This window comes from Apaloderma vittatum, unplaced genomic scaffold (assembly GCF_000703405.1).
Source record: "Apaloderma vittatum isolate BGI_N311 unplaced genomic scaffold, ASM70340v1 scaffold20994, whole genome shotgun sequence".
Lineage (NCBI taxonomy): Eukaryota > Metazoa > Chordata > Aves > Trogoniformes > Trogonidae > Apaloderma > Apaloderma vittatum.
The window spans coordinates 20,607-34,676 of record NW_009712365.1 but is presented as its reverse complement, the minus strand read 5'-3'; the positions used below and the strand labels follow the sequence as shown (position 1 = coordinate 34,676).

The 14,070-nt window shown below is 47.2% G+C and overlaps 1 protein-coding gene across 1 annotated transcript in view; it reads left to right on the top strand.

The window, feature by feature from the left end:
* LOC104272860 (angiomotin-like protein 1) overlaps positions 1–10,932 on the top strand; it is a gene marked incomplete at its 5' end in the record, with an annotated part of 29,106 nt that extends 18,174 nt beyond the window's left edge. The window contains 7 exon segments of the mRNA XM_009867964.1: positions 1,220–1,266; positions 1,268–1,361; positions 4,735–4,925; positions 6,241–6,366; positions 8,249–8,475; positions 9,344–9,613; positions 10,829–10,932. Of these exon segments, the coding sequence (XP_009866266.1) occupies positions 1,220–1,266; positions 1,268–1,361; positions 4,735–4,925; positions 6,241–6,366; positions 8,249–8,475; positions 9,344–9,613; positions 10,829–10,932 (1,059 nt within the window).
* Positions 10,933–14,070: the final 3,138 nt, after the last annotated feature.

Here is a 14,070-nt window from a genome sequence, read left to right as displayed (position 1 = left end):
GTAATTTTATTGTCATTGTAATCAGTGGGAGGGGACCTAGGTGAATCCAGCATCCCACAAGTAACAAAAACCCTTTCTTTGCAGCATGGGAGTCTGGGGCTAGGCAGAGGACTCTGGGTGAAGGGGAGATCCACAGAGCTGGTGGGACCCAGCGCAGGTGTTTATTTGCTCTATGAACAAGGCAGCAAAATATTCACAACATCCCCTAGATATTTAGACACAAGATATTTTGTGGCTATAGCTTCTATATCATAATCCACATTGTAGTGGGTCTGCAGCCTCCTCTCCCTGAGGGCTCTCAAGTGTGCCAGCTCCTACCATGAGCCTTGATCATGATACCCGGTGTCACAGAGTGCCTGGTGGCGTGGTAGAAGGCCAGAAGAGGTGAGGATAGCCACTAAGCACCCTGAGCCTCTGCAGTCCACTTGCTGCTTGAGCAATCTCTGGCTCTAAAAACTCATCCTGGTTTTGGCTGGGGTAGAGTTAATTTTCTTCCTAGTAGCTGGTGCAATGCCGTGTTTTGGATTTAGTGTGAGAATAATGTTGATAACACACTGATGTTTTAGTTGCAGGGGAGGAGTGAGCGAGCAGCTGCGTGGTGCTTCGTTGCTGGCTAGGGTTAAACCACTGGGGTTAAGCCCTGTATTGCAATATCCTTGTGTCATGTTGAGCCCTTTAGTAATTGCATTATAAACATGAGGAGGGCTCAGCTGTGGCTGCCAGCACATCTCTACATTGGCATGGCCAAGCCCATGAGCGAGATAGAGCAGGTGGAGCACTTCTGGCTACTGGCACTCGGCTTGTGCCACCTGCGTGGAACAGATAGGTGACTGGAAAAAGAGACTCCGTGAAGACAATATACCAAGGGTCACCAGTCGATAAAACCCCCTGGGATTCCTCTAAGCTGAGGCCACCCTCTGTGCTTGCCCAGAGAGTATCCACCAACGTGATGGCTCTTGCTTAGACGTGCCCAGGTATTTTCCTGGCTAGTGGATTCCTGTCAGGTGGAAGTTCTGGACGGCATTCCCTCTAAAAGGGGTAGAGTTGTCTGCTGAGCCCTCTCCCTGCCCGTCATAAGGGGCACCTGGAGAAACTCTGAAGCAAACAGCCAGAGCCACACTTGAGCCCAGTGCAGGCCTGCACGTTCATGGAGGTCCCAGCTGCGCAGGGTGGGGGTTCGGTGTCCCCCTCAGCGCTGCTGACCCCTTATCCCCCTCAGCTGCGCAGGAAGCAGGCCTACGTGGAGAAGGTGGAGAAGCTGCAGTCCGCAGCTGCGGGCAGCCTGCGAGAAGAGGGAGCAGATGGAGCGGCGGCTGCGCACGCGCCTGGAGCGGGAGCTGGACTCGCTGCGGATGCAGCAGGTGAGGATGGGGTGGGCTGTGCGGGAACCCAGCACGGGGCCTTCGGCATTGCTTTTAAAGAGAGGTCATCGCTTGCAGCCCTGCCAGGTGCCACCTTGCTTTTGGGTTCAGGTCTTTGTGTTTTCCACCTAAGCCTTTCCCTTTGGATGAGGTTATGGATGCCATGGATCACTGGAAGAGGTCAAAGTCAGACTTTGAGCCACCTGGTCTACTGGAAGACGTCCCTGCCCATGAGAGGGATTGGACTTAAATGATCTTTGAAGGCTCCTTCCAACCCAAACCACTTTATGATTCTAGCTCCTGATCTTCAGTGGAGGATGGGGGAGCTCCGCAGTGGAGCTGGGAGGTCGTGATTCCTCTGCCCAAAGGCAGGCAGAGCTCTGCCCCCTTGCGTTCCCCTACACCTGCCTGGGGGAAATACCCTTCTAGATTTCTCTCCAGAAGACACAGATTGTGCAAGATCAGCTCCATTCGGAAAGAGGAGAAGACAAATGTGGTACACATCGGGTGAGATTTAGCCCACGGATTCTGGCTAATCTTTTAGTGAAAAACCAATGTGGGATGATGTGAGAGTTGGTGGGAGCAAGAGCTTGGGCCATATTTGTTCTGTGCAAAGCTGATGGATGCAGTTCACAGAAAGCACTACCCATGAGACATCTGAAGACAAATGGTGTCATCTTCAGACAATACATTATTTAAATATCAGTCTGGTACAGAATGGGCTGTAAGTGTACATTTGCATTTCTTTGTATGTCCCCGTTTTTTTTGGCAGCCCCGTATCCTTAAAGGGATAGTGTTAAGCTTGTATTTTATGCACAGTTCTTCCTTTTTTTTACTCCTCCTCCATCCCCGAGTCCCCAAGTCCAGTCAAAAGAAAAGAAGAAAAATGAAAGCACAAGGAGGTTGCAGGGAGGATTTCCAGGCTACAGCCAGTACTAAGTACCAGATAAATGGGCATTGGCTCCGTAGGAGAGTGAGCAGATGTGCTACGTGTATCAAACCACTAGTAAAGGCAGATTCAGTGGTTTGCAGAGTCATGAGGTGAAATCCCCTTCTTGCCAGCAGCCCCAGAGAAAGTCTCCTCAAACCCTTCCGATGTCATTGCTGTCCCTGGAGATCCTTCCCATCCCTCTTAGCTCTTCCTTGCTGCCCTATAAGTGTGTTAGGTCTTTCTTGCCCTGTGCACCGTGGACTTGCTGATCCTGTCTTCTTCCAGTAGCTCTTCTCAGTTGCCCCTGAGCCTGCTTTTCTGCAGTTCAACAGATAATGGGTTATGACATGTTAATGCTGGTGTAAATGGAACAACATTTGAGAAACATACAATTAAAATTCAAGTGAAGATAAAACTTAGAGCTAGGAAAGGTTCTGTTCTCTGGGCCAGAATTTAGGGATAAATCAGTATATTAAGTAACTGCGATGGACGGTCGCTGAAGTCTTTGACTTGGGAGTTCAGGCTACATCTGCTCATTTTGGCAGAAAATTCCTCTGTAACATACACCTTGCTTCATTTTTAAATTTTTTTTTGGCACTGTAACTAGCAATTGGATTTTGGGTTGCTGTAGTTCTCAAATCCTGCACCAGTTCTCTCTAGTAAGTTTTAAGAAGAAACATACTCTAACTTCGTGTCTTACTTGTCAGTTTTGAAAGGAGAGTTTGAGCTAATTTTTACTATTGTTATTTCTACTTTTTGTTTTATGAGCCACAATGCTGCAGTGCATCAAAATGCCCCAGATTTTTACTTCAGATCTGTCTTCTCTGAGTTGTCAAAGTTATATCTACTGAAACATTTTCTTACCACAGAGGAAACAAAAGACCGTTTTTGCTCCTTTTTACTGGAATCAGCAGAAGAAAGCAGCACACAAGGAGACAGCAAGCCACAATCTCTTCTATTCCAGGCTTGATGGTAACTGAGTTTGAATGGCAGATGTTCATTATCACTGACATAACTGCTAGGACAAAAAAAAAAGCGCTTTGACTTAGCGTTGCAGGCTAAGTGTGCAAGGCTGGCAGAGGTTTTGACCCAGAAGATGACAGGCACCCATGATGTCTTGATGCCATTTACAGACCAGGACCATGCTTCCAAAATATTACCTTCCTGCCAGAAATTTGGCAATATTTGGAGTGTAAGTGCTATATTTTTTTTTGCAAGAGCAGAGTCACAGCCATTGCTCCTAAGGGCTGCTTCATGTTGCATCTCCAGAAAGCAGCTTCCAAACACGTCACCACACCAAAGGCAAAGGCTGGAGCCCTCCCCTGGTGCCTCTAGTTCCCTGTAGGCAGAAGATAAGTGTCCAGAAGGCGGAAGTGTGGTTTGGAAAATGGAAATGGTTGCTGCAGGCCTCGCTGTGGTGTGATGGTACAGATTTGCAGCTGGAAGTTTCTGGTGTATCATGAATGAGAAGCCACTGCTCCTGAGACACAGTTTCCCCTTTAACGCAATACTGTGCACTGTGGAGTGTAACACATCTCTTGCATTATTTGTTGAAAAAACCCACATTTATTTCTACTGATTTTTTTCAGAGCTTCGTGGCTCTCCTCTCGGTGTGTGCTCATCCCACCCAACCTCTGCTGAGCCAAGAACTGTATCTCCGTCCTCCTCTGCTCTCTGCTAGCAGTGAGAGGGGCTCAGGGCAGCTACCTGTGCCACTTAGGTGCTTTAATTAAGTGCCTGTAATTGGGTGGGATAAATCCTGCCAGGGTAAGTGCTTTCCTCACAGCGTAGATGCAAAGGGTTATGCACCCATTGATGCTTGTCAGCATCCTATGGGAGCCACTGTGCAGTGGGATCCTCTGCCTCTCTGGTCAGAAAGTTACCTGCTGCACCACAGAACGCATCTCCTGAGGGGACTTGAGAACTAATGTGCCAGAAGAGACAGGTGTAAATCCATGTCAAGGGTATTTTCCCAGCTGCTATTTTAAATACATTACATGTAGCTAGGTTACATGTTGCTTTTTGTCTGCTTTTATATATAAACCCTTTGGTAGTAACTGGCTGTCCATACCGAGCACTGCCCACCCATGTGATGAAGTCCTAGCAAGAATATCTTTCAAAGCTTCATTGCTTCTTTTTCCTAACAGCTTTTTTACCTACCCTTTCCCTTGGCTTGGGGTATCCCGTGAAATCCCTGCGCATCCAGGGAGCAGTTGGATCCCTACTTCAGTCGGCGTGGCATGGAGAAGCGTGTGCTAGGGTTGTGCACGCAGCCAGCCTGCCTGTCCTCCTGCAGCCTCGGGGGTTCAGCTGGGGGTTTCCACCTGCCCCTGTCAAAAGACATGGGGAGGTCTTCGTGTGCTCCAGAGAAGCGGGAAAAAAAGGGTCAGCAGCTCTTGTACTCAGCAGAAGGTGAATATCCGTCACTGTTTCCACCATCAGAGGCAGGGCAGCTACCAGGCGAGCAGCCTCCCGGAGAACAACGCTCCAGCCCTGATGGAGCTGGTGCGGGAGAAGGAGGAGAGGATCCTGGCCCTGGAAGCCGACATGACCAAGTGGGAGCAGAAGTACCTGGAGGAGAGTACGATCAGGCACTTTGCCATGAATGCCGCTGCCACAGCTGCAACGGAGAGGTAAGGTGGCCTTGCTGCAAGCAGGCAGCTCTCCTCACCATGGAGAGCGTGGGGGAATGATAAGGAACGGATATTTTCTTAGGCTAGATTTTGCTTGCCTTTCCTTGCTAAGTCACACTGCCAGGCTTCATGCACCTCTCTGTGGTGTCATGCCAGTGAGATACAGTAGTCAGTTAAGACGGGGTTTACCTCACCGACCAGATCCAAGAGTTTATCAGGTAGTCCAGGCACCAGGCTCAAGCAATGGCCTTGACAGCAAAGGCTTGGGCTGGCGAATTACACGGCATAGGTAAGGCAGCTCCTCCTTGCCACACCATGGAGTGAGCAGGGACTGTGGTGTGTGGCTGCATCCATCCTATGGTCTGCAACATAGAGTTCTTTAACCTAGTTTTAAAAATCTATAACTAGGGCAATTGTGGTGTATGTCCCCTCTTTCACCGCTTTGTTAAGCTTCAAATTAAAAAGGTGTTCCTGATAGCTAAGCTAAACCTCTTTACTGCAGATTACCTCAATTGATTCTTGGCCTTCCCAGGTGTACACGATGAAAAACAGATCAATGTCGACATTGTAACAGTCTTGTAAATATTGGAAAACAGATATCTCCTGTTGTATTTTCCCTGACCTGAACTAACTTACTTCCTTTGGCCATTCCTCACATATCGTAGTGTAAAACCTTTCCCATTCCCATTGCGTTTGCCTGGACTTTCTCCAGTTTGTGTCAAAGTGCGGTGCCCAAAATCAGGCAAGGCACTGCAGCAAGGCTTTCCAGTGATGAGGAAGATTGGATAACTAACTTCTCACCCCAGTTTGTTAGAAGCCAAATCCCCTGAAAACATCCTAACAGGAGAAACTTAACTTAACTCTGAAATGCCGTTAAGTACATGATTCAGGATGATCCTTTTCTTTTGCCCTCTGGTCTAGGCAGCAACTCCTGTGCTATTTTTCACCTTCCAAATGTACAACTCTATTTCTTGTTTGCAATGTTGACTTGGGGCCATTTCCCTGGTGAGTGAATCCCTCTGATGTCTGATCCTGTCCTTCAGGATGGCTCTTAGCCCCGTGGGGATCATCCATGATTTCAGCATGCTCTCTGTTCCATCAGCCCAGTTAATTAACAATATTAATGACTAAACCTAAGCCAAGAGTAGCCCACAGCAAGATGACCCAATGCCAGATAGCCATCCACTTGACAGCCAGCCGTCACTTGCTCTTCTAACATGGGTTTGGGGTTTTCTTTGCAAGTGCCACTCTCACTTGCAGAAGCCACCTCTGCGGTCTCAGGAGCCCAACTGAGTGTGTTGAACTGCTTTGCCAGGGACGCCTCGGCCCCGAGCCACTCGCGCAACGGCAGCTACGGCGAGAGTTCGCTGGAGGTACGCGGCTGGCAGGAGGAGGAGGAGATCGTGCAAGCCAACCGGCGCTGCCAGGACATGGAGTACACGTAAGGGGCCGTCGTGCGGTACCTGCTTGTCATGGTATTTGGGCTAAGTTCAGATAAACCAGGATGTGCTTCTGTTCCCTCAGGCATGCTCAGAAAGGGTGGGCTTAGCTTCACTTGGACTTAGTTTTGCTCTTCAGCATTAAAATAGGGATTAAAGAGTTGCTGTCGTTAGATAACTTTGTCCCTACCTTCCCATTAAGCCTTCTCTCTGCCAAAACTGACCTTCTTACAAAACAGAGGCTGTTCCAGTACTAAAAGTAGATCGGCATGCAAAGAAGCTGAATGCTTGTTTAATCTCAGTGAAAATCCCCCTCTGGAAACAAGAGCGTCTGGTCGTAAAAGCTGCAGTCGCAATCCCACCCCTACATAATCAGCCACTCGAGGGCTTGCCTTTGCCTCGCTCTTCGCTCCTTGCCTGCTTCTTGCTCTTTCGAGATACGCTGAGTTTCCTCCACCCAGGTTGTGCGACAGTCATGATGACATTTACAAACAAACCTGCAAAATGTAGCACTAAAAAAAGATGCCTTTGCAAGTAGTAGAAGATATAAAATAAACTTTTTGAGGCACAGAAGTCAGCAAGACTGATGTTCACTGTTGCAGATACTTCTCTATTTTCAGCACACAATTGGACATATGGCTGTGTAGTTCAATGAGCGTTAGACCTGGGCAGTTTTTTTAAACCAGATTTTTTTCCTGGTGAAAAGTGGCCTTTTGATGAGTAAAAATCCCTTCAGAAAGTTTATGTATTCCTGTCGTTTTTTGCTGAAAAACTGTTTAAAATCTATTCTTCAGTGTTGACTTTCCCACAAAAACACTGGTCTGCAGGAACTTTTATAAATAAGGGTATTTATTGCTTGAGAAAAATATCAGTGATTGTTTTTACTGGGTTTGGATTTACTTTTTCCATTCACACATGCAAGCTAATCTTGCTTCCAGTGAAGTAATGGAGTTTTGCCATTAGATTCATTAGAGATAGATTAGTATCTTGTGTTGTCATCGCAAATAAGGCATCTGATTATGAAAGCTAATGCCAACATGAAGTTACTAACTATCTCTTTTGTATGTGTGCATTTTCCAGATAGGGCGTTTTGACTTTCATTCCTTCAGGAAATGAAGCTGTATTGGACTAGATATTGTACATCACAGGCAAGCTGTAGTCATCTGGCTGTCATACTGTGTGTGTACAATTAGCATTTTTTTAAATACAGGTTTGTAGTCTTTGGGTATGATTTATGATTTGGTGTTGATCATTCCCGGAGAAGAGTCTCAGATAATCTTACCTTTTTTTTGTGATTTGAGAGTCTTTGGAGATTGTAAGAGAGAAGCAGTGAGATTTGCTTGGCTCCACATACTGTGTGCTGATCATTTCTACAGCTGTGAGGGAGAAGCAGGAGCCCAGCAGAGCTGTTAGAGAAACCACTCTCTCCAGCAGGTCTTTACTCCAGCTGATGACGGGCCCAAATTGTGGGTTAACTCAGCCTGCCAAAGGAGGGTTTCCAAATTTGGCCCCTGTGTATTACGGGGCTGGAAATTGTCTGTGTGTTTGCATTCTGGCGAAGATGCCAGTCTGCAGCCTGGTCAGCATACTGCCCTCTTTGCTCCTGCTGGGTTGGTAAAGCCACAGCAACAGATGGGTTCAGGTAACCTTGCAGAAAAGAGTTCCCAGTTCTAGTTTAATAGCTAGAAACACTGCCTGTTTCAAAGTGCATGGTTATTCTCAGAGGAGCTAGTGGGTGCTGCCTTGTTCAAGATACCCAAAGCCAGAGGGGACAGAGCAGCAGGGCACGTACCTGAGCACCCACCATGGTGCCTCAGAGTGAGGAGACCTGCCCATACAGACACTTTTTCCATTCCTGTAAGCAGAGCATTCATATTTTGGCAGAATAAAGAATCTCCATGCCAAAATAATTGAGAAAGATGCCATGATCAAGGTCCTTCAGCAACGGTCACGCAAGGACCCTGGGAAAGTCGATAGTGCCAGCCTGCGACCGGCTCGGTCCGTCCCCTCCATCGCCGCTGCTACAGGCGTGCATTCGCGCCAGACCTCGCTCACAAGCAACCAGATAGCTGAGGAGAAGAAGGAAGAGAAGATCTGGAAGGGAAGCATAGGTGAGCTCAGTTTTTAGTTAAGCTTTGACTCATTCAGCACTTTGTCCTAATCCTTCTGCTTGAACTTAGCAAAAGTGCCTCAGCCGTGGCACACCTTGCCCTGACGGCTCATTTCCAGAGCACTTGCTCTAGCAGAATGTGTGTCCTGAACTAAAAAAATAGTCTTTTTTTTTAACTTTGCATTCGTTTAGATGTGGTATGGGGGGACATGGTTTAGGGGTGAACTTTGTAGAGTAGGGTTAATGGTTGGACTCAGTGATCCAAAGGGTCTTTTCCAACCTGAATTTTCCATGATTCTATGATTGTATCTTAATTATATTTTCAGTCATATTAAATCATCTTGCACTGTTTATAGAAAGCCATAGTCAAAGGGAGTCCTCCCAGGCACAAGCAGATGATGTTTGCAACACGTTAGGAGTAAATAACAGAATTGGGCTAGGAAAAAAAGCCTGGTCAAAGTTAATCCAAGAGGGTGAGCACCCCTGTGGGTAGGAGTGCATGATGCAATGCAGCAGCTAAATGGGAAAATGAGTGCAGGACTGCCAGTGGTTTGGGGCTGCAGAGAACGGGGGTGCGGAGGCACGCACGGCTGTGCCAGGGGTAGGTGCCATTGGGATAGGGTGCAGAAGGGCTACAGGAGGGAGCAGCTGCTTTCAAAATGCAGTTTTGTAGAAAAGAACCTACATTGGTAGGTACGTGTGGACATACGGATGTCAGGAGAAGAGCAACAGGCAGCGTCAAGGGGAAGAACTAAGCCAAGCTAAAGGACTGGAGACATATCCAGACCAGCATCTTGTAGCTCTGGGGTGAGACTAGGGGACAGCACTTACATTCGAGCGGGGTGTGACTGACCTCTGTGTGTTTTCAGGACTGCTCTTGGGGAAGGAGCCCCATGACCACACGTCGGGCCCCTCGCTGCCTCCTCCGCTCCCCTCCTTGTCCTGCGTGCCTGTCCCAGCGCCGGCAGCCTCCCACGCGAAGACAGGCAGCAAAGACAGCAGCACCCAGACGGACAAAGGCGCCGAGCTCTTCTGGCCCGCCACCACCTCCTTCCCCAGCCGTGGACGACTGGCTACCACCCCCTCGCACAGCCCAGCCCCACGGGCCCCAGGAACACGAGTGGCCAGCGAGAAATTGGGTGAGCTCTGCTAGATCCCTGCATCACCCCCAGGGCTGTCAGCAGATCCCCAGAGACACCTCAGTATTGATGGAGGGGAGTGCTGCCTTCACAGTTTGTAAGGTGGTGGGGAGGTTTCTTCAAGTAAAAATAAAACTTTGCGAGGCTGCCTGGTCTGGCTTTGCCAGGCATTGCGCTCGGCAGCTTCTGTAAAGCTCCGCTCACCTGTGGTGGACAATGTTTCCAGCAAATGCAATTGTTTGTGCTGCCAAAGCTAAACTTACAGAGTTTCACACCTTGAAAACATTCCACACCTGCTCACATATTCAGAGCTTTCTCTTTTTTTCAACTTAAACCGTGATTAGTGGAAGCACCATTTTCTCACTCATTTTTAAAGGAAACCTCGGAGGAAATAGTAAGGAGAAAGGGAAGATATTTTTTGGGAGGGAGGGTAAAGAAATATAATTCTAATTATTTTTGAAAGGTAGAAACTGCTGATTTGCAGGCCTAGCAAGTGAGACATTTATTTTACAATATTTTGAAAAAGCCCATTTACTACTCACTCACCCCATCTTAAAAGCAAGCCATCCCTCTAAAAACATGCCACATATCATTAATAGGCTGAATAGGCAATCCAAATAGGAATTTACTTCCAGGTACTTTTAAAATAGCTTTTCAAGCTTTTCCTGCTTGTAGGAAACTAGAGTCCTTCTCCCTGAATTTGTCTGAGAACTATGGTGACAAAAGTAAACACCTGACAGCATCTTACCATACATTCTCTTAGCCCATCCTGATGGCAAAGCAATATGTTTTAGATTAAACCACGTGCCTGATTTTTTGTGTGCTGCCTTTGTGATGTTTTAAACTCCTAAATTTTGCACCTGCTGCAGAATAGCCCACGTGGAGAGCTGCTGTGGGTCAGATGACAGGTAGTAACTTGGTGAAGCGAGGCAGGCCTTTCACAAATGCCTGTTTCTCTCTAGGACCACAGCTGAAGAGGTCCTGTGGTCTGTATCTCTTAAATACCATCTTTGTGCCTGCCCTGGGGGTCTGCACACTGACACACCCGCTGTCACTGTGCAGGGAATTCACCGTTGCGTGTCCTCTATCTCCTGACCAAATCCAGCTTTCAGTATGCAGGACGTACAGTTAAGACGTGCCCCATGGGTATTTGCTTCTAACAATTTGCTGTTGAAACGGAGCCGAAGACCCAACTTTCTCTTCTTTCCATTGCAGAGACCTCCAGCCATGGGAAGCTGCACGATGGCAAAGGCAGAGTGAGCAGCTTGCTCCACAAGCCCGAGTTTCCAGATACAGACATGATGGAAGTCCTCATCTGAGCAGAGGACGGCATCTCTGGGGTTTTGTGTGCGTACAGCCAGGTCCAAGACGGTCCTTGGTGTGCCAACTTTAAAAACTAACCCGGAGAGTTTAAAGAAAGATAAAAGTTTGTGTCCGAAATGAAACTTGAGTCTGATATGTTGAGACTTTGGACCAGGCGAGAAGTCAAGAGCGCTAAAGAGGAGTGATGAAACGAACGTCTGGGATTTTCTGAGCAGAAAGGGATGTTGAAAACAGAAGGTGACATGAGAAGGGGATTGTTGAGGGGAAACAGGAAACTGCATTTTCTGGTGTCAAGAGAAGTTAGTGAAGTTACAGACTGGGTGCACACTGCCGCTCTGTTTTCCTGCCTATCTGCAGCCAGGACAAGGAGTGAAATCTCATCTCTTTTGAGGCCAGAGAGAGTTTCTGAATAACCTGGGAGAAGCTTGCATCTTCCTCATTATCAATACATTTCTCAAAAGTATTCACTGCTTAATTTCAGTGAACAATTGGTCCGTAAGTGTACACAGCAGGTTCTTGTAAGTATTTGTTTGAAGTGGTGTGGTTTTCCTGGGCAGGCAGGTCAGGTGCCCCTTTCCTGGCTGGACAAGTGTTGCTCTTGGAGCTGGATTTACAGTGCAAATATTTGTGTCTTGCTGAAACTTCTTTTTTCGGTAGGAGCAATTGCTGGCTGGAATTCCCATGGAGGATAAACATGTAGGGGGGGACACGAGGGCCCTGCTGAAGCAATCCCTTTTGCAAGGATGAGGTTTCAGGTGGGAAGGTTGGGTGAGGATCCCAGCAGCCCCCTCAAGGGCCATGCACTGCAGAGCTCGTTCGGGGTTGCGTGGGTGCGTATTCAGTAGAGTTAAGCTGGGTTTGCATATGAGATCAGATGATGCCTCTTACCATGAACTGGTTCTTAGCAGTGGAAGAATCCACGTGTTTGTGGTAAGAATGGGATTTTTCCTTATTTTCAATGCCTACGGCCAAATCCTACTACCTTCCTCGAGCACACAAACCTGCCTTTTGAGCTGACCTGGGACTGGGTATGAAGGGGTATAGGATCAGGCCGGGAAGGGTTTAACTGCGAAGCAGCACATGAGAATCATCTGTTTTCTGTGCTGAGCTGCAGTTTCTTTTCACCTTGTTTTACCCAGGATGGAACATTTCTCACTTTCAGCTTAGTCCCTGGTATCTGTAAGAGGTGGTGGCTGTAAGGCAGCCAGCTTGCCCGCTGTGTTAATGGTGGCATAGCATTTACTTCGTGCGTTGCACATGCTGATAGGGAAATTCTCCTCCATGAGGTATCTTTGAATTGACTTTGCGGTTCCTGAACCTTGTGGTGCACCATAATGACGTTAAGAAGAACTTGGCTTTGGGAAAATAGGTGATGGGATTTTATGTGAAGCTGCCTAGAGTGGAAAAGTGACAGGTGTGGAAGTAATCGTGTGCTCTGGGCTGGCTGGAGGTCACCCCGTCTTGTAGGTATCGAATTGAAGCCCTTGATTGTGAAAACACCAGGCACTTTAAACTCAGCTTCTGCTGAAAAGTGAAGTCCTTGCAACCTCAAAGCTTTCAGGGGCCAGAGCCTTGTGTTCAATACTGCCTGGCTGATACCATTTTTTAAAAACTAAAACTGTTACATTAAATCTATGCACTTATTTTTGCGTGTAGATAGGATTAGACGTACGTCAGTGTCGCCCTCTTTCTGATTTTTGCACTTGTTAAGCAAAGTAGTGGTAGGTGGGTTGTCTGGGCAAGCTGTGTGTTTCAAGTATTAGCAGCTTTGCATTGTGAAACCAAATGTGTAAAACCCTTAGAAGATGTTACGCAGCTTAATATATGCCTTGTAAAATATTTTTATTTTTTCCTCTAAAGTTAATTTAAATGTTATAAATGTTTGCATAAAAGCTGGGCCCACGCCTGGCATCAGCGCTGACCCACCACCACGGCCCTTCCTCAAGTGTCTGTGGTAGGAGCGGGACAGGAGGAAAACAAAGCAAGGGAATACAAATCAAATGATGGTGAATATTTCATTTTGTCATTTTTCTCCAAGAAATAAGGATACCCAGGTGCTTGGAAGTCCCTGAGTGTTTTATTACCAGCTGTATTATCTTTTTTGATGAAACTGTTGAATAGGTCGTGTGCAGGCAGATGTCTGGGCGTCCAGCAGAAACAGTGTTGGATCAGCGTGTGGGACGTGGCTTTCAGTGAACGTTTGGTAGTGGTTCTGCTCAGCTTCTCTGAGGCAGCTAGAGCTCAGCACTCCTCCTCCTCCTCCTCTTCACGGAGACCACAGCCCCTCCAGTTCCTGGTATCCAAAGGTGTGTTTACAGTCAGTGCTGCCCTAGATTCATGGTCACGTGTCAGAAATTCTTTGCGGTGCAGGTAACTCATAGTAGGCAGCAGCTCATGTAGATTCATTCTCCTCAGTTGTGCTGAACTCGAGAGGTGTTGGTTCCTGGAGGGAAGATCTGGAGGACCAGCAGGTCTCCCGTGGAGTACTACTACCGTGGATCAGCCTCTCAGCAAAGCGGCCCAACTCCAGTTGTGCTGGTTTTCCCAGCTCTTTGAACTGTTTTGTGTTTTGGGGAACTGTGCTGTAGCCATTCCAGGTGATGTTGGTAACTAGTTGTAAAATACTGTCATTTTTTTATCGTTGTTGGTTGTATAGAGAAGTTGGTGTACAGTGTTGTACAGCTGGAGGGTTATTTGTACATAGGGGGGAAAATGAAGAACGCATGTGTCACCCACAGCAAATATTGATATTGTTGGTCGGCCAAAGATTTCTTATTCTTTGCTGTTTAAACTTGTGCCTTAATATTGTATATAATAAATGTATAAACATGTTTATTTTCTCACTTTTCGGGTGTGAATATGTTCAGTCCTCAAGAAGAAAGGACATTTTAAACAGTTCTCTAAGCTTTGCGTACAGTGTGCTAGGACTGAGAGTTGGTACCTCAGGGACTTTAAGGTTGCAGCTTCTCTGTTTTTTGTAAGTGAAAAGCCCCACAGCTGGTGCCACTGGTAGGTATATGTGGGCACAAAATCCGTGGGTCTGCAAAGCAGAGGATCAGACTGGGAGCTCTGCCAAGTAAGAAGAGCAGGATTTTAGTGAGATCTTCTTCACCTGCAGGAAATGAGAGTGGAAA